The sequence below is a fragment of the Diospyros lotus genome, chromosome 4 (assembly GCF_014633365.1).
Source record: "Diospyros lotus cultivar Yz01 chromosome 4, ASM1463336v1, whole genome shotgun sequence".
In the NCBI taxonomy this organism is placed as follows: Eukaryota; Viridiplantae; Streptophyta; class Magnoliopsida; order Ericales; family Ebenaceae; genus Diospyros; species Diospyros lotus.
The window spans coordinates 11,336,130-11,356,654 of NC_068341.1; the positions used below are offsets into that span (position 1 = coordinate 11,336,130).

A 20,525-nucleotide genomic window follows, 5' to 3' on the forward strand; every position below is an offset into this window, starting at 1 on the left:
TTGCTCACCAAATACGGGGATGTAGAAAGGCGGAGCAGGATGAAATATATAATAAGTTTTATTATTTTACCTTTGTTATTTTTTTTTAATTTCGATTACAAAATTTGTAAGTATCCTTTTATAATTTGATATAAAATATTATAACCAAAATAGGAATGATAATAGACAATACATGGACTCAAACTCAATCCACATTCTATATTCGTTTTCTAATACAAGTATTTTTTGTTCTCATATCGTAACAGATATCCATCATAATGCACATACCAACTCAATTTAAATAAAAATTTGTTTTTTTTTATCTCAAATTAAGAACTAAAATTTAGGGTTTTATATTAAAATGAATATTCATGTTTACATTAATTTTTTATTTAATTAAATTAAATCCAGCTACAAAATTGCCCCCCAAAAAATTGTATTAGACAAATACAATTTTCTTTTTATTTTTTAGACAAAAATTTTATCTTTCAAAGAAATATATATAAAAAATATTTTTGAAAAACTCACCAAAATATATTTGCTTATATAGCAGTATAGATAATACACTAATATTATGTTAACTAAAATAAAAAAAAAATTAATTAGTACATATGAATCACTTGCGGATTATAAGCCTTTACTCCTCATCTGTGGAGTATTTTTGTTTTCTACACTTGCCTGTCAAACAAAATTTAACATTAATTCTTAATCATAGACACCCAAAATGCACTAAGAAGTTTATCAAATACCAATCGAGTAAAAGTTGTTATCCCTAATTAAACAACAGCTTATATAAATAACATGCATATTAAATTAAATTTTTTGTTCATCACGGCTTAGTAATAAACTATAATGGAATATAATTAAATTTATAATTTTTTATTTACTTTATAGAAAGAAAATGAAGTATTCTATTCTTTCCAAGCCAGGGGTCGCAAAAAAGCTTGTTAAAAATGAATCCGTAGTTAATTTCGTATTTCAGTCTAAAATACATATATGACGACTAGCAGCTGGTCCTCATATATGGACACATATATGGAGCCATGGACCTGTGGTGCATGCATTGATAATTGGGCCTCTTATTCTAGGGCCCAGCTATATCGCAAAAAGGGAGAGAGGGTTGTTTAATATGTGCACTGGGCTAGAGGCCTAATGGGCTGGTATTTCCCGGGGGGGTCCACATGTCAGTGTCACTTCCAAATTCCAATTCTAATTTCAAAGCAATTATTAACTCGAAGAAGTCCCGTGACTGACTTCTTATCCGACGGTCTCTTTCCTTGATTAATTTGGAATAATAGCACATGCATGGATGCATGCATGCCAACCTTAGAATTGCTCTGAATTAATTAATTAATCACAAACAAATAATAACATTAAGAGGAATCAGAACAGAGGGTTAAAATTCATATACAATATAGGCAATTATTTTATTTGTGCTAAAAGAAATGATGAGAAACGGCTTCAAAAGGTGAAGAAGAAAAGTGTGGAGTGGTTTGGATGCATGATGAGCATGACTGGAGTGGAGGTGGACAAGGTTGGGTTGAGTCTGGAGAAATGCATGGGCCAGCATTTGGCCCAAGCGAACCTGGGCCGCAGTGCTCAAGTGCACGTGATCAGCCTCCAACTCCAATCCCTTCCCATCAACGTATCTCACGTTCGCCAGGTCTATTCCCATCTGTCCCTCCCTCACTTCCTCCACGTACCTCCCCTGCCCCGATGCTAATGCCACCTGAAATTTTAGTGTTTTGATGTTTGAATATCAATCATTCAATTACTACTCATAATACCACAAACAATTTATCAATGCTGAATACCAGATTACATATAAATTATTATTATTATTTATTTATTTATTTATTTTGCGTTAAGAGTCGGATACCTGAATTATTGGTAGTAGTGGCGACTGGAGATCGGCGCGCAGGTCCATGAAGAATTGCTGCAGCCGGGACTTGTACAGCCGCGCGTCCTCTTCGTTCACGGTGTCGCTCTCGCCTTGGTACCATAGCAACGCTTGGATCGCGCCACCTCCTTGCGCCGCCGCCGCCGCCCGCCGGACCAGCTGATTGTACAGGTTACTCCCGCGGGCCCACTGGCTTATCTTGGTTCCGCCGACAGCGCAGGGCACCAACCCCACCACACCGAAGCCGGCGTGCCTCTGCAGCACGGAATTGGCGAACGCCATTCCGGGCCCGACCCCACAAACGGCATACACGTCAATGTCCCGGTGGAGGGGCTCGGCCGCCTCCTCCCACCGGAGCTCGGCGCTGAGGCGCAGGATCGAAGCTCTGGGCCGACACTCCGGCGGAACGAGGCCGTCCCAGGTGGTGTTGATGACGCCGCCTCGGCCGGACATGTTGCTTTGGCCGGCCAGGATGAAGATGGTCTTGGGTGGTTGTTGGGGAGAGGCTTGCGGGCTGACCAAACCTGCGTGAGCCAGAAGCATCAGCCAGAGAAAAGTGAGCGCCATGGCTCTGTCTCTGTGGCGTGATTTTCTGAGCTCAACAGTTTGGCCTACCGCTTATGATACTGAAATTCTGGCCCATCTTGGAAGCAAGGTAAGATTCCAAATCACAATGGCTATTTCAAGTTTTTGGTGCTATTACCTAACCCATATATATAATTCTTATAAATAAAATCTTGTGACAGTAATATTTACATAAAATTATATAAATCCTCCAAGAATGAATACAGGATATGATCACATAGGAAGGGCATACCCACACACACACATATATATATGTACTAATTAAATGAAATTTATTAGGTAGGCCTGGATGAAACCAACTTTAGCTACGTACTCAATTATCATACTGTAGAGTTCTGAAGTGACTGGCGATTTTTTTATTTATGGTGGTTAGGGAAGAAGGCACTGATATTTGATATGAAGAGTGGCGTTAGCAGATCTGTATCTGTATGTTGGTTCATTTTACTGCTATAGGCATTTGAGTTTTGAAAATAATGTTATTCTTTTTACTTCTTTTTATTGTTCCCTTGAAAAAGTTTCGGATTTCACCTCCACTATAACCGAAACAAGAAAAAAAAAAAAAAAAGTTTTAAACTTTTATTGTCAATAAAAGCATTTTTTTAAGTTTCACCAGGATGATGTGCATACAAGACATTTTAGGACGAAACAAATGGAGTGTAAAGACAATCAATCTCATTTATAATTAATCCTATATATACAGTAAACAAATGTTATCTAGCTAGGGACTAGGGTGCAGGAATTAATGGTCATATTTCCATTTGTGAGACTTTCATATGGCTAACCATTCTTAGATGGGGTAACCCTTAATTACCCCAGTGTGTGTCCATTCTTCGTTTCTGGAACTTGGGGTGGGGGTATGGTGGAGGCATGGAGTGGGATCCGCCATTGTCTAGAAAGAGTGGTTTTGGGTGGTTGGTGCAGTGTTTTTCTGGAATTTGATGGGCTGAGTGAGTGGGATGACGTTGTAAATTAAATTTATTAACAATTCAACTGCCTCTAAATCCCAGAAGAAGGGAACAATATCAAATTGTGGGAATCAGTTTGTTTCGGATTACAGAAACAGAAAGCTAACCATGAATTTAAATAAACAATGGCAATAAGCAAGAAAAACATAGAATTTAAATAAGTTTATTTCTTTCTTTTAGAAAATTAGAGAGACCATCTAAAATCTGCACTGAGTAATGCTATTATAGAAGTGAAACGGAGCAGTGAAACGAACGAACATTGGGGAACTTTTTGTTAGCAGTGAAACGGAGCAGCAGTGGAATCGGTCAAGCCTTTCTCGAAACGGAGAAGACCAAAGGATGCAACCCTTTTTTGAAACAGAACAGGGCAGACCGAAGGAAGGCGCGCTGAGCAGACCATGAGCCGGGCGCGTGCAATGCACGCGTTTCATGACAAGGCTCTATGCGTGGCGTTTATTTATTTATTTGCAAAAACGGGCGTGCACGTGCTGACCGACAGTCATAATAAAATTTTAAAATAATATTTTTTTAATAATTTAGATATTAAAATATCATATTTTTTTCTTCTTATACTATACTTGTCGATCGCCCCGATATCGTTGTCTACCCGTACCCGAATTATTTAAGGTGATTTAACTGTGGTTAATTACATAAGGATGGATGGACATTCTTTCTTTCTTTGGGCCCTCTGGGCTTCCTTGGCAAGAAATTACCTATGTATGTATGTATGTATGTATGTATATTCATTCATTCATGTGCCATGCTGTTTGTTAGTGCGCTGTGAGGTCAGGGCATATATCAGCTTTAACAATCATTTGTTCTGGAGCTGCTGTGACTGTGAGCGAGCAGTAATTGGAATCATTTTAGTTAGTTCTCGTAGGCGCAACCAAACATATCTAATTGGTACAACATTTCCTAACAATTTGCTCGGCTGTAACACTTCCAGAAATTCGAACAATGACTGACCCTAAAGCACTGGGCAGGCACAAATTCAATTGAGAAGTAGTAAACCCTAAAGCATAACTTGGGTTAAACATAATAATAAACTTAGTCAAAAAGGTTTATTCTTACGCGAAACGGGAATGAAAAAACCTCTTTTTTCTTTTCTGCAATTAACTTCTTCCCCACTAACAAATAACATTCCAAACAGGCTATACTAAATATAGTAACAATTATTGATTTTAATAAAATAATATATAAATTATTTTCCTGTCAGATTTTTTTTTTTAGGGTTAGCTCAAGTGGTGACTCACATTTTATATATGACAAAAGTATAAGATTGTGGGTTTTTACCTTTCCATCCATGCTTTTTTTTTTTGTTTTTTAGGGTGAACATTTCTAATTATTTTTCATGCATTGAAAAATAATGTAAAAATTATTTGAACTAAAAATGAAGAGAGTGAGTGATGGTGAAATTTGAGTAGCTGCTAGGAATACCGTCCATATATAGCCAAATAAGAAGAATATTCAATTGTACGTCCTAGCAGTCTCAGCATTTTTCGTCCATCCGAACAACAATATTGCAATTTTCAACATCATCAAAGATCAAAGAATTAATGTATAGCATAATTATATACATATACTAGCTAGTACATGCTCAATTAAAATATAATGCTAAAAGGTAAAAAAAATAAAATAAAATAGAAGATATATATGTATGTTATATCTATCTTTATTTGTATAATAATAATAATAATAATAATAATAAAATATTATACTTATTTTTTTTTCCAAGTACGAATAACTAAAATAGAAGTGGAGGAATGCTCAAGGTGAAGTTTCAGTCTTGCACAATTACATGTAAGGCAACATTTTTTTACTAGGACACATCACATGGGATGGAGACGAGGCACAGTAATACAGCAGCTTACTCAATCAAGTCTTTTTGGCGGCATTAAATTGGAGGAATGCATCAGCCAGCATCTCCCCAAGTCGAACCTGACCGGCGGTGCTGAGGTGCAAGTGATCCGGCACCAGCTGCAGCCCCTTGGCATCAACACATTTCACATTTGGCAGATGGGTTCCCAACTGAGCTTCTCGAACTTTCTCAATGTAAGGCCCTTGCCCAGATGCCAAAGCAACCTGCCCAACAACACAAACAGTACGACATTCAAGTTCCGAAGCTGCTTGCTGATCTACGAAACAAAACTATTCGGAGAAAGGCTAAATTGTTCAGTACCAGAATCACCGGCAGCTGTGGGGATCGCAGATCAGCCCGCAGGTGTTCGACGAAATGCCTCAACCGCCTCTTGTACAATTTCGCCTCCGTCAAGTTCACAGTGTCGCTCTCGCCCTGATACCACAGCACTGCTTCGATCCTCCCGCCGTCGTGCTCTGCTTCGCGCGCCCTTTTCACCAGCTGATTGTAGAGAAAAGTGCCGCGGCCCCATTCACTTATCTTGGTACCCAGAAACGATCCAACGGCGCATGGTACTAATCCCACAACTCGGAAACTGGAGTTTTTCTCCAGTAGCTTATTGGCGAACGCCATGCCGGGGCCAACCCCGCAAGTTGCGTTAACATCAATATCCTGGTGGAGGGGCTCCCTGGCCTCCACCCATTTCAGCCCCGCGCTGAGGCGGAGGATGGCGGAGCTGGGTCGGCATTCGGGCGGGACGACGCCGTCCCAAGTGCCGTTGGTTGTGGAGCCTCCCCGCCCGGACATGTTGCTTTGGCCGGCCAGGATGAAGATATGCTTAGGCTCGGAAGAGGCGGCATGAGCTAACTCATCGGGGCTCGCCACACCGGCATAGGCCAGAAGCATCAAGCACACATACCCCAGCGTCATTTTCTGTCTCTTTTGGTTTGTCCAAAGATGTATGCTGGATTAGATAACTTTGGTCCCAGAATCATATTCCGATAAGTTGAGAATATGGTTTTCAAAATTGGACTGACTTTTATTATATATGTTTTTTTACAAAACTAGGTCCCTCAAAAAGAAAGTAAATATAATATAAAATAAATTTTCTGGGCACTATAATTTCTTGCGAAAATCTCGCTGGAGATTGGATCTGTGGAATCCCGTCGACCACAAGCGTGTGCCAAATTATTAATTGATCGTGATGCCTCAGAGGTGGGCTTATTTGTAAAAAAACAGTACAACGGTAATCGAGGTGTTATATGAAGATAAAATGGTGGTTCAATGAGATTGGGCCCCCAAAAGCAAGAAGAGTAGTAGTAGAAGACAGACGAGGCCCTGAAATGCAGTTATTACATATCTACGGCCCACCGCAACGACTTCCATCTGATAAAATTCTACTGGTGAGCCATGATTTTTTTTTTTAATTTTAATTTTAAAAAAGCTCATGAAGCATGTAAGTCTTCAACGGTGTCACGAGCATAGTTATCAAATGCGTGCCTAGGCGCGAGGCGCCAGTTTGGCTCCTCGCCTGGGCCGAGGCGAGGCGGTTTTGGCGAGGCCCTCGCCTTGCGCATCTAAGCGTTGGGGCGTGAGGCGCGCCTCATGAAACCTAGGTCTTCTAACTAAATCTTGCAGCCTAGTCGCACCTCACTCCTCCCAACTATAGCATCCAGCCGCGCTTGCCTCTCCTCTCCAGCTTGTTGCTCGCCCAATCTTCCTCTTCTTCTCTAGCCCCAACCACGCTTGCCTCCTCTCTTCCTCTCCTCTCCAGCTCGCTGCTCGCCCGATCTTCCTCTTCCTCTCCTACCCCAACAGCGCCTGCCTCATCTCTTCCTCTCCTCTCCAGCTGGCCCGATCTTCTTCTTCCTCTCATCTCCAGCCGCGACCCCCTCTTCTATTCCTCTCCAACTCGCCCGATCTTCCTCTTCCTCTCTAGCCCCAGCCACGCCTACCTCCTTTTTTCCTCTCCTCTCCAGCTCGCCGATCTTCTTCTTCCTCTCCTCTCCGGCCGCGACCCCTTGATCTTCTTCTTCATTTCCTCTCCACTCTCCAGCAGCGCCTGCCTCTTCTCTTCCTCTCCTATCCAACCACGCCCACCTCCTAGCTTGTTAATTTCCTCTCCAGTCGCGCCCTCTTCCTCTATTCTCTTCTGCCCACGGTCTTCTCCTCTCTTCCTCGCCTCTCTTTTCATCTGCTCTTCAAGTTAAAGCTGCTAAGGCTACCCACGGTCTTCTCCTATCTTGTAAGTTCTTTACTTATATTTTTTTTGTTTATTTCTTGCATTCTTGCCTAATTTCTTTTGCTGGCAGCTGGTTGCTGATATCTCTTTTAAGTCTTTATAGTTTATTTCTATCATTAGGAGAATTTTGTGGAAGTTGGAACTGTGTTGCAACAGCCCAATAAATGTCGTCAACCACTTCTAAAACGGACTCGGCATGGAATTATTTTGAAATTGATCCTAATGATAGAAATACCATCACATGTAAATTTTGTTGTAAAGTAACAAAATGTGGCATATTTCGGGCGAAACAACATCTTGTGGGTGGTTTTAGGAAAACTAAAGGTTGTCCAAAATGTCTTCCATCAGTAAAAGAAGAGATTGGGGAGTACATGCAAAAGAAGAAAAATAACAGGGATGAGCGAAATATAGCATCGTTAGATGATGATCTTCAATTTGATGAAGGGTGTGATGATGATGATGATGAGCCGCTGCCTCAAAGTAGAAAAAGACCCAATGTATCTACTGAAAGTGGAAGCGGTATTGGTAGTGTTGGTAGTGTTAAAGGGCCAACACAAAAGGGTCCACTTGATGTTTTTCTTAAAGACCCAGAAGTTAATGTGTTGAAAAGTAAGGGCAAAGGAAAGCAAACAAGGTTGGGTGTGCATGATTTTGCAAAAAAAGAGTTAAGAGCTCGAGTTTGTAGAAGCTTTGCATGATGGATGTATGATGCAGGCATTCCATTCAATGCAGTGACATATGACAGTTTTAAAGTATTTATAGAAGCAGTTGGTCAGTATGGTCTGGGTGTGAAGCCGCCTTGTTACCATGAAGTCAGGGTTTCCCTTCTCAAACAAGAGGTGGAAGCCACTCGTGAAATGATGAAAGATCATGAAGAGGCGTGGGCCAAATATGGATGTTCCATTTTGTCAGATGGCTGGAAAGACAATAGGGAAAGGACATTGATTAACTTTTTAGTCAATTCTCCTAAAGGAAGTATGTTCTTCGAGTCTGTTGATGGTTCTAGCTATTCAGAGACTGGGGAAAAGATGTTTCAATTATTAAGTAAATGCGTGAAAAAGATTGGAGTAAGAAATGTGGTGCAAGTGGTCACCGATAGTGCTTCAAACAATGTTTTAGCATGTATGAAATTCATTTTTGTAATTTGTATTATGTTTATAAATAGAACAATTTGAATATTCATTAGATATTTATTATTTACTAATATCTTGTTAATTTCACTCTAAATAATAATAGGAAGATTTTTGGAGGCAAAATATCCTACGTTGTTTTAGACACTATGTGCAGCACACTGCTTGGATTTAATGTTGGGAGATATTTTCAAGTTGCCTAATATGAAGAAGACATTTGAGAGAGCTGTTATGGTGAATAGCTATATCTATACTCGTTCGGGTCTAGTAAACATGCTTAGAAGGTTTACTGACAAGAAAGAGTTGTTGAGGCCTGCAAAAACACGGTTTGTAATTGCCTTTATCACTTTGGGCAGGATGCATAGTCTGAAAAGCAACCTTAGAAGGATGTTTACCTCTGAGGAGTGGATGACAAGCAAGTGGGTAAAAGAAGCGGAGGCTAAAAAGGTTGTAGAAGTGATTTTGATGCCTTCATTTTGGAACAATGTTGTATTTGCTTTAAATGTGGCTGGTCCATTGGTACGTGTATTGCACTTAGTGGATGGTGAGAAGAAGCCTGTTATGGGATACATATATGAGGCCATGGATAGGGCCAAAGAAGCGATTGCTAACTCTTTTAATGGGGATGAAAAGAAGTATGCACTCATTTTTCAGATCATTGATAATCGATGGGATGTTCAGCTTCATCGTCCCTTGCACGCAGCTGGTTGGTACTTGAACCCAGAATATTTCTACAAGGCTGAACGTATAGATCCAAAGATCATGACTGGCTTATATGAATACATTAGAAAGTTAAATCCAGATGTAAAGGTTCAAGACCAAATTGATGTTGAGCTTTCGATGTATAATAATGCAGATGGGTTCTTTGGAAACTATATGACTATTAGAAAGAGAGCTGAGAAATCACCAGGTATACATATATATATATATTACATTATATATATAATCATTCTAGATAATAGATAATAGCTAACCCATGAATTTTATTGGACAGCTGAATGGTGGGCTTCATATGGAATGTCAACACCCACGTTGCAAAAATTTGCAATTAAAATTTTTAGCTTGACTTGTAGTTCATCTGGGTGTGAACGTAATTGGAGTGTGTTTGAAAATGTAAGTGCATTGTACATATAACACTTACAATTTTTATTAGTAGTTGGTTTGTTTCATGTAGCTTATTCTTAGTATGTTTTTGCATAAATTGTTGCAGCTTCATACTAAACGGAGAAACAAGCTTGATCAACTTCGTTTAAACGATTTGGTGTTTGTGAAATACAATAGAGCATTGAGGCGTCGGTATCAAATGCGTGATACCATTGACCCTATCATATTGACCCACATTGATGAAAGCAATGAATGGTTGACTGGAAAACTTGATGAGGAGAATGATAAAGATGATGAAACTGTTTTTTCAGATGACATTGGGGATGGGTTGACATGGAGTAATGTTGCTACAACTGCAGGAGTTGGAGAGCCTAGTTATCAATTTAGAACTAAACAAACTCGATCACAATCGGGATCAACTTCAGCTTCTACTTCAAAGCGGCGAGTAACTCAGGAGATTGAAGAGGAGGAGGAAAGTGAGGCAGGGACCGAAGATGATGAAGATTTGGAAGAGGGAGAATAATTGAGAGATGAAGAAGAAGATGAAGGGGTGATTGAAGGGGATGATGAAGATATTGACCTTGATATTGATGATCTCCTTGATGATGATTGATTAAAAAACTTCTTTATATTGATTGTGGACTTGTAGTATTTATGTGTTTGTTTAGAATTTTGCATTATAATTGGTACTTGTTTAACTTTGAGATTTTAAGTTTGAACTTTGATGATATTTCTAGTTTAGAATTTGTATGATAAATAAATTAACTTTGATGTTGTAAGTTTATAGAATTTGAAGATAATCAATCATGAATGATATGAATGTGTTATTATTGATAATTTGATAGTTGTTTATAATTTTACAAGATTTTGAGTTTTTTTTCCTAAAAGGTGCGCCTCGCTTCACAAAGACGCGCCTCGTCTTGTGCGCCTCGCGGCTCAGGCTCTAGCACCTTTTGCGCCTCGCGCCTTTCAAAACTATGTTCACGAGTCTGGCATATTTTTTGTCCTTGCAGATAAGGGGATTGGACGACCAGAAAAATAAAAATATCAATAAAATATCTCTATAATAATAATAATAATATAATACTTACACAAATAATCGTGGATGCATCGGTAAAATCCAATAAATAAAAAAATATAGAGATCACTCTTGACAAAGACTATTTCGTGTACTAGAAGAGAGCATGTTGGGGAAATGGGGGGGGCGTTAGCAATTAACGTACCCAACGACATAACTCATCAATTCAGTACTAAAATGTTCTGTTCCTTTCCTGCTCCACTAAGGAGATATTGTGTTAAAAGATATATGTTGGAATACACGTTGGAAGGAAGCAAGCCAGCCAAAATGGTTTATATAATGACCATAAAAATTACTTCCTCCTGTTCCTTGAATAGTGAAAATTGTACTGTACGCATGTTGCATGGGGTATTAATTGTTGGCTGGCAGCAGGTTTCATGGACACAGTACTCACCCAACAATTAATACAGAGTAGTAAGCTAAACATATTTGATTAAAACTTGTTTTTATCAATCAGCTCTTTACAAATTGACTCATTTCTTTACTTTGTTTCATGGAGTAAGAAACCTATTGTTTTTAATATCGAGTGAAAACCGAGAGGCCGACCCTGTCGGGTGTCGGTGTCTAATATTGCACAACTGTCTCTCACTAATTTACTAATGAACAAACATGTTTATTTACAAATAATAATCCTCAGAAATCATTTATTTAATTAATTAAAATGAAGAGCCAAAAACGCTGTTTGATTGGGCATTGAAATGTCAAAATCATACCAAAACATAATTAGTTCTAGAAGGGTTGGCCGCTAATGCATGGAGGAGATTGAGACGTGGGGAACTGTGATTAGACATTTAATCGCAATTAAATAGGAACAAAATGCAAGTTGGGGGCAGTGTTTTATAGTTGTAACCCACTTGCTGCCCCCCCACCCCGCGCTGCTTCGCAACTCACAAAGCTTAAAAAGCCTAAAGAAAGCAGAAGAAACCAAACAACCACACACACACACACACACACACAAAAAAAAGAAAGCGCAACTTGGAGGGCCCCCCCGTCACTCCCCCCAACTTCATCCCACCTTTATATACACAGACATATCCAAACACCTCCTATTCATTTCGGTGCTGCGAAATTCGAGAACCCTTCTATTTATATGCTATTCTTTTTCTTATAAAAGCACCATTTTTACAACTTACCCTTCTATTTATATAATATTATAATGATAATTTTGAAATTATAAGCTGATTTTTTTAAGTGTTATCTTTTAATGAATTGTGCTATTATGTAAACAAAAAAAAAAAAAAAGAATTACGGATAAAGCTTTTAATTATATATATATATATATTAAAAAAATACATAGCACGAGATTCACGATGTGGGTTGTGTGAAAGGGATGGAAGAGGGTTTGGTACATTCTTATTGTTAATTGTAATAAGCAACAATTAATGGCTAAGCGACTATTAGGATCATCTGCTTTTGGAATCCGACATTATTCCTATTTTAATGTCAATTCTACTTTTATGCTTCAATCTCTATTGATTTTATAACTTTAATTATACTTTTTATAATTATTTTAAAAATATTACCGTAACAAAAATACTTTTACATTTTTTTTTTTTTTGTCTCTCCACTTCCTTCTCTTCTCGGATGATCAACTAATCATAATCTAATCATTTATCGATATCTTTTTTTTTTTTAAATTTAATAATAATTAATCATTATTGAATTAAAAAAAGACATAAATAAGAAATTAAATTTTAATTAATTCACTTGTAAGAGATGAAAAGACAAAATGTAAGAATAATTTTATAATATTATAATTTGAATAACAATAAAAATATAACTAAAATTATAAGTTAAAAAATATTTTAATTTGTCAAATCTAAATAATATCTCACTTTTTGCCAAATTAAAAAAAAAAAGGTGTAATTTACCGACACAACCACACACCCCGCCGAAGAAAAAGTAAATAGTAGATAGGTGATGCATGGGTAACCAAATCATGGTATGGTGCTAAAGTGGGCTAAGTGCATCCACATCCACATCCATGATCCAACATTGTGGCGCAAATCCCGACGTGACAGACAAAAGGCCAAAGACGTTAGAGAGAGAGAGAGATTGATTTATGGGAACTCGTGATCATCATAAGTATGTGGGTGCGTGGGTGGGTTATAGCTGGCAAAACTGGTGACGTCGGTTGCTGGCTCTGGACTTTTTTGAATGAAATTGCAGTTAGGCCCGTTTGTGTTGGGGCTCCTCTTTCCACGTCATCCCTAACTGACATCCACGGGGCCCACCCCCACCACCTGGCAAAACTCAGGGGCACCATTATTGTGGCTGTAATGCTGTTTTAATCGAATCCATTTTTATTTCGGAAGTGGTATTTATTTGTGCATAAAATTTATACATTTCCTCCTTTTACTTTTAATTTAAAGTTAATTGTATAAATAAAATATATAATTTCTTGACCAAGTAAATAAACCAGATCAGAAGACTACAAATACAAAATTAAAGTCACAAGACATCTTTATAAAGATAATTTAAATTATAAGAGATTTAAATATAATTAATCCTTTAATAAATCCATAAAGAAAAAAGTTTGTAATAATTTAATAATTAATAAATAGTTTTAATTTAAAAATAATTTATATAATAGTATAAAATTACATTGCAAACTAATGACATATTAATTCTATTACAAACTAATATGATTATAAAATACATTATTAATTAAAAACATCATTATATAATTATACATTTTTAATAAAAATACATTATTATATTACAAACTAATATTATATTAATTAATTTAAATATAGTTATTTAAATTTAAAATTATATTATTATAAAATTATTTTAAAATTAAAAAATGATATATATTTAAAATTAATATATATTTCCTGAAATTGATTCTTCGCATGGCCTTAAATACATTATTTTTAATTTTTAAATAATCTTTTTAATTGATTAAATATTTTAAAATATGATATATTAATTATTAATCAATAAAATCACTTTAAAATTAAAAATAAAATAAAATAAATATATTTTATTTAAACATAATATAAACTTATTTTATTTTAATCACCTTAAAAAGAATCATTGACATTACGAATTTTTTTTAAAAAAATTTGGCATTGTAAATTTCAAATGGGTGTTGGTTGGCATTAACTAGATAAACGAATTCCAAAGAAAAGAGAGGTGGGAGGGTTTCCACGTGTGGAGGCGGAATAGGAGGAGTTTAATCCACGTGACAAAGATTGTGGAAAAACGTGCGAGTACGGCAAAGGACAGTATTAGGTGAAAAAAAGGTGGGGCGGCACGTGACACAGTTGTGTTATTATATATATATATATATTTATATATGTGCATGGGAAAGGCAATGCCGTCACCTCATCCAGCGTGCGCCATCTCAATAATGTATCTACGCTCAGTCCCATCCACTCAACGCACACACAGCTGTCTCCCGCCTATCCACCGCTCTCTCCTTAATTTCAAAGCCTAACCATAATTTAATCACTAATCAGTAATTAAATAAACTATGAAATTCTTAGTTATAATTTTATAACTAAAACAAAAATATTTATGAATACAAGTGGTGGACTGGAAGTTTGTCGCATTGAAAAACATAACCTTCCCAGTCCCCACACCCCCCCCCCCCCCCCCCCCTCCAAAAAAAAAAAACAAAGAAAATTCCATTTTCAGTTTCGTAAATAGAAAGTATTCTAAGAAAGGGGCCCATGTGAATTTTATTTTATTAATCCTTTTATATGTTACAATTATCGATTAAGTTTTGTACTTATCCTTTTATAGTTTTACACCAATTCAATCCCCTGATAGACTCGACGTTGAAATCGCAATCCATTTATTTTAAAATGGTCCCCCCCAACCCGCCCCCCCCGGGGTCACGGAAAGTTTAGGCGGTGTGTTGCATCTTAATTTTGGGTAAGATCCTTTTCTAAATGAATCGGGCCATTTTATTATAGCCGTTAAATCAACAGTTTCACAAATAAATGCATGTCTTATGTCTCCCTCTGCCTTATTACTTTTAATTGATAGTTAGTTATATACATTTGGTAACATTTATTTGATTGAAGAATTAAAGTTAAAATTATCATTAATTATACTTATTAAGTTAAATAAATTTTAAAATTTTTTTATCACTGTTTAATGTGTCTAAGATATATTTTTTATTTTTTAATTAAATAGTTATATATTTTCATTCATTAGTAAATATATCTAAAAATTAAAAATAATATAAATAAATATGCTTTGCTTAAAAATAAAGGAATTGTTATCTTATTTTTTCCATCTATTTCCAGTACAATTATAAACTAAAAGTTGGAAAAAAAAGAAAAAAGAAAAAAAAAGAAATGGGTTTGGGTAGTGAGACTGAGAGGCAGGCAGGACGTTACGGGAGCGATTTGGCCGATTCGGTGGCAGGTTTTACATACAGGCTGGAGGAATGGTACTGCTAGTGTCACCCGGGGGACTCTAGTAACCGACCGTCCGTGCCACCAAATTCTGCTCGTGCGATTTTGTCTTGAAGTGCCAGCTGGGCGTCCAAACAGTTCAAAGTTCAAAAATATCAGTTTCGATGTGCTGTCCAGGCTGGCCTAGTCAAACTCCGCCCACCCTCTCCTCTTCCCAACCGAACCGTTCACATTCAAACGTTCCAGATTTTTGACGTTTTTCAATCTATTTTTAGGTTCCATAAATTTAAAAAACACAAAATCAACCAACTATTAGTCAATTACATTATTATTATTATTATTATAAACATTAAAGCTGGTGAGCAGCGTGGTGTGGCGCCTCCTTTGTTGCATATATATTTTGAAGTTGTAAACAAATTATTTATTAAAATTTAAACATTAATTAAAAAATGTGGGAAAAGATGCTAACTTATGTAACCACTGTCATGGTTAAATAACAAAAAATTATCTTATTTTTAGATAAAAATTTATTTATTTATTGTATTTTATTTTTATTATTTATATATTAACAATAAAATATAATAAATATATCTTATTTAAAAATAAAAATATATTTATTATTTTTTTAACCTTTACTCGAACTTCAAAAAAAGATCATTGAAAGTGATTTGAGTATTTATTTATTTATTTATTTTTATGTAACTGATTGAATGTTTATTGCCACTCAATAAAATATGTTCCACTGTAATCCGTTTATGAATGTTTTGTAAAATATCATAAATGTTTTTTAATGTTTCAACTGTTTATAGAGTTTTGAGGTGTGTGATAACTATTTTCAGTATTTTAAAATTGATTAGGATTTAAATTTTTGTAAATAAGTTTTATCTTTGACGAAATTTTAAAATTATTTACACTTTTAATTTTTTTTTGTTATAAGAATATCTCTCTCTATAATAACTTTAAAATCTTTGTTGTAGGAGTTTGTTGAGATTCTCTCTTATTTTCTTTTCATCGAAAGTTATTTAACAAGTCTCCTTGAAACCCTTCTTTTAGGAATGTCTTTGAGTCTTTTGCGACTCTCTCTTATGTTTTTTGACCCTTATATTTTATGTATAATTTATGAATTTTGTGATTGAGTCAATACAAACAGTAAATTTTAAATCTTAAAATTTTACTTTTAAATCTATTTTATTTTATTAAATTTTGGTTCACATACACATTAAAAGTAAAAAGAAACTACTTTTGTGTATACTTTTGTTATTATTATATTTTTAAATTTTCATAGTGTACAAAAATTGTTTTTCAAGAAAAAATATCTTTCAAGTGCCAAAATTTTATTTTTGCAAAAAAAAAAAAAAAAAAAATGAAAAACTGACCGAAGAAGTTGGGTGGGAAGCTGGCAAATCCGCGTTAGGTTGAAAAGATTTCACCCATTTCCTTGGTTTCAGATTAGAGTGGAAAATTGGAAATAGGAAAGATGTGAAGAAAATAAAAATGATTAAAAAAAAGATAATAATAATAATAAAGAATTGTTGAGCTGTTGGGTGTTGTTGGAGAGTGATCGATATTAATTGCCACTTATTTAGCTCTTTTTTACGGAAAAGAAAAAGGGGATAAAGAAGTGTTAATATGTTTTTCTTTTGATTTGATTGACCAAAGAAAAGCTACAGCTAAATTAAATGGAAGTTTAAATTATTATTATAATAATAATAATTTAAAAAGAAGATTGATTTGATTTGATTTGATTTTTCTTTTGTTTCCAAACAAACAAACAAACAAACAGTGAAGGGGTGGCGGGCTGACGGTCCCTTCTCCTCCTCGTCAATCGTCCCGATATTTTACATATTTTCTTTTGGATTACACAACGGTCGGTGAAAATCTGATCGCAAAACTACGGCCAGATTTTTTTTAATTCGCAGGCGCATTCTACAGCTGACGCGTGTCCATGACAGCTGTATGCTAGTAACTGCCTTGCCAAGAAAAAGCTTCCCACTTCCAACGGCTCATAACCGGTCACCCTCACCGCCTCAGCCGGTCATCCTTATCAATCTTCTCCTCCGCCCTCTCTGCTGTGCTGTGTATATATATATATCTCCTCTCTCGATTTTCTGTCTCTCTTCTCTTATACTAGGGCGAGGCTCCGCCTCTCCAGCATCCAGGATATTCCGATTCCATGGCGACGACGAACCCTTTCAGCAAGGATGTGGATCGGGTCAAGGGTCCCTGGAGCCCCGAGGAGGACCAGCTCTTGCAGAACCTTGTGCAGAAGTACGGGCCCAGGAACTGGTCGCTCATTAGCAAATCGATTCCCGGCCGGTCTGGGAAGTCCTGCCGGCTGCGCTGGTGCAACCAGCTCTCTCCCCAGGTGGAGCATCGCCCCTTCACTGCGGAGGAGGACGAGACCATCCTCCGCGCCCACGCCACTGTCGGCAACAAGTGGGCCTCCATCGCCCGCCTCCTCTCGGGCCGCACCGACAACGCCATCAAGAACCACTGGAACTCCACGCTCAAGCGTAAATGCGCCTTCATCTCCGACGACTCCGGATTCGCCGACGGGACCGAGTCGCAGCAGCCTCTCAAGAGATCGGCCAGTGTCGGCCCGGGGATCAACGTCTCGGGTCTGCTATCTCAACCCGGGAAGCCCGTCCGGATCCGACATGAGTGACTCGACTCTCTCTGGCGCCCCTTCCCCCCACGTCTTCCGCCCCGTGGCAAGGACAGGCGGCGTAGCGCTCCCGGTTAGCCTGATCGAAACGGCGTCATTCGCTCCCGATCCGGCCACGTCTCTTACCCTCTCCACACCCGGATCCGATCCGGCCCAGGCTTCGAATCGGGTGGCCGGATCGAACCTACCCCAGGCGGCGGCGGCGGCGGATCAGGAGTTGAGGAAGTTGGATTTGGGCTTGGCGACGGAGAAACCGTTTTTCAGCCAAGAATTCTTGGCAGTAATGCAGGAGATGATCAGAAAAGAAGTGAGGAATTACTTTTCAGGGATAGAACGGAATGGGCTGTTGTACTCGCAAGCTGAAGCGATTACCAACTCTGTGGTCAAGCGAATTGGCATAAGCAAGGTCGACTAGTAAATTTACTACTGCCTCAGTCCAACTTACTTTCACTCGTAGTTAGTTCATCGAGGCTGTCCCATCTTTATCATCCACATCCCAACGCCTGCCTTTTATATATATATATATATATAACAGAAATAATATTGGGTTGTACATATGTATTGAGGGAGAAGGGAGAGGAGGGTGGTGAGGGAGGAGGGGAGCGGGAGAGAGCAGCAGAGGTCAAGTTATTGAGAAAACGAGTTGAATAGAATGAATTGAAGGTTGGTGGTGTCCAAATTCGAATAGAAAACGCGCATGCAAAGTTGGAAACAACAAGTGGTCGGTCGGGTCTGTGTTTTGGACTCTGTAAATTCAGGAATCAGAATGAGGACTGAGAGATGACTCTGAAACCCCACCCCCTGACGGCCTGACCCTGCATGCATGCCCCCCTCTTTCTCTTTCTGTGTTTCAATTTTGTTGTGTTTTCAGTTGAAAATTTTCTTTTCTTTCCTTTTTATTTTGCCATTAATTAACTTCTTTTTTTTTTTCAAAATTTTGTTTTAATATCATTTTTTTTAAATCTGTAAAAGTAACAGGATTAATTCAAGCCCCCCCCCGGCCCCAGGCCTCTGTACATTTTTCTTCTATATAGTCGCATTTTTTAATTTTTTTATGATCTTAATGATGAAAAAGAATTAGAAATGAATAAAATGTTTTTTCATAACAGATTATAAAAATGGTAGATATATAAATTTTGAAATTAGTTTTTTTCCACGTAACAGTATTAAATTTTTTTCTTTCTATCTGGGGGGACACGAAAATGAAGCTTTTGAGGAAATCAGATTAAATCCACCGTTCCTTTTCATTATTAATATTCTCCTTAAACTTTCATCTATTATATTATATTATAATATATTCTATTGTATTCAATTCGTAACCCCCGCTCCTAAGCACGCTTTTCTTTTCTTCGTTAGAAAATTAATTATTAATAGAAGCACCCATTAAAATAAAAAACCGTTACAATGTCACGCAAATTTTGTGAAAATTTCTAGATACAATAATACAGAATTTCATGGTTATAATCATGGATTTGAGGTCCTTGTAAATCTAAAATTTATGCATTCATACTAATTAGATTTCTGATTATTATTATTATTATTATTATTATTATTATTGTTCATGTGATCATATGAGAAATAAAAAGGATATAAATTTATGTGAGGAGAATTGTTGGAATTAGGCAAGTATTTATTTAAACAATAATTGGAAGACGATTGCAAAAATATGTGAGAGAGAGTGATTTTATACGAGTTACAAAAAATTTCATAAAAAAATAGACAGAGACAATGTAGTTCCACCTAATGAGATTATGATATATTATTATTATATATTTATAAGATGAATGTCCCTACCAAATTTGAGCTTTTTCAATTAAATGTACCACTTTTATGATGTAATCCTCAATTTTATTTTATTAGATCAACTTTAATTATCGGCTTCCCTCATTTTCGTTGCTGTTTCTGAAAGTATTAACTAAATTTATTTTGCAATTAATTACTCTTCGATTTCTATTTCAATTATTTTCACAAAAGGATTACATTACAATACATGTTTATATAACAAGAATTTGTACGACACCATATAACCTGGCTGGCGGCTTAGCCACGACGACAGTCAGTACATCAGCTTCTACTTTTTTAATGTTCTGTAACAATTATTCAAAACTACTTCTGATGATGATGATGAAGCATAAATAGCACTTATTTGATGGTTACGAATTATCATATGCAACACTTCTTGCAAGTTAGTTGAAGCAGTTGATTAAGGCAGGCAGGCAGGCAGTTATATAAAGTTAACACGAACATAAATTAATTGCGTAACTGTGAAGGCAGTGCGACATAATAAGCAAACGATTTGGAATGGAATTTCATAGAGAGATGAGGGGAAAGCAACTGTATATTCTTCTCTTTACCTTGTATAATAATACACATTTTATTATGTTGCAAAGAGGAGATGCGGAGGAGAGAAGTGGGCCAAAACGGAGATCAATCGATCGATATGACAAGCTTTGAGATTTGTTTGAAAGAGAGAAGCACTAAAAGCCAACTGAGTTGAGTTGGGTTTGGAACGATGATGATGGATGATTTTCTTTTGTTTGGTTTCCTGCAAACAATTTATTATTGTCCATATAGTCTCCCTTTGTGGCTCACAGCCTTCACCTCTCAACCGACCACTTGCTTCTCCAACCAAGCCCATCATCCGTCATC

The 20,525-nt window shown here is 36.9% G+C and overlaps 4 protein-coding genes across 6 annotated transcripts in view; 1 reads left to right on the forward strand and 3 right to left on the reverse strand.

The window, feature by feature from the left end:
* Positions 1–1,321: 1,321 nt before the first annotated feature.
* LOC127798935 (probable carbohydrate esterase At4g34215) lies at positions 1,322–2,679 on the reverse strand. The gene is made up of 2 exons (XM_052332589.1): positions 1,859–2,679; positions 1,322–1,708 (listed from the first exon to the last, which is right to left on the reverse strand). Exons 1-2 carry the CDS (start codon positions 2,444–2,446, stop codon positions 1,376–1,378), a joined length of 921 nt encoding a protein of 306 aa, XP_052188549.1. The 5' UTR covers positions 2,447–2,679; the 3' UTR covers positions 1,322–1,375.
* Positions 2,680–5,147: 2,468 nt separating this feature from the next.
* On the reverse strand, positions 5,148–6,297 carry LOC127798939 (probable carbohydrate esterase At4g34215). The gene is made up of 2 exons (XM_052332597.1): positions 5,609–6,297; positions 5,148–5,511 (listed from the first exon to the last, which is right to left on the reverse strand). The coding sequence occupies exons 1-2, from the start codon at positions 6,215–6,217 to the stop codon at positions 5,305–5,307; spliced, it is 816 nt and encodes a 271-aa protein (XP_052188557.1). The 5' UTR covers positions 6,218–6,297; the 3' UTR covers positions 5,148–5,304.
* Positions 6,298–17,305: 11,008 nt separating this feature from the next.
* LOC127800714 (transcription factor MYB44-like) lies at positions 17,306–18,865 on the forward strand. Its single transcript, XM_052335492.1, is given in 2 exon segments — positions 17,306–17,834; positions 17,836–18,865. Coding segments are annotated over 2 exon segments (906 nt in total). The 5' UTR covers positions 17,306–17,384; the 3' UTR covers positions 18,292–18,865.
* Positions 18,866–20,157: 1,292 nt separating this feature from the next.
* LOC127799187 (protein MRG1-like) overlaps positions 20,158–20,525 on the reverse strand; it is a 106,406-nt gene continuing 106,038 nt past the window's right edge. For all 3 annotated transcript variants that reach the window (XR_008022557.1, XM_052332968.1, XM_052332967.1), the window contains one exon: positions 20,158–20,524. Coding sequence is in view for 2 of the 3 variants with exons in the window: in XM_052332968.1 (XP_052188928.1) it covers positions 20,514–20,524 (11 nt within the window). In the remaining variant the exon portion in view is untranslated. The remainder of the gene's footprint in view (position 20,525) is intronic.

Bases quoted from the DNA above. Each gene is read 5' to 3' on its own strand.
- LOC127798935 (XM_052332589.1), bottom strand. From the start codon at position 2,446: ATGGCGCTCACTTTTCTCTGGCTGATGCTTCTGGCTCACGCAGGTTTG. The intron at 1,709-1,858 runs GTATCCGACTCT...CTAAAATTTCAG, and splicing joins CACTACTACCAATAATTCAG to GTGGCATTAGCATCGGGGCA.
- LOC127798939 (XM_052332597.1), bottom strand. From the start codon at position 6,217: ATGACGCTGGGGTATGTGTGCTTGATGCTTCTGGCCTATGCCGGTGTG. The intron at 5,512-5,608 runs GTACTGAACAAT...GTTGTTGGGCAG, and splicing joins CACAGCTGCCGGTGATTCTG to GTTGCTTTGGCATCTGGGCA.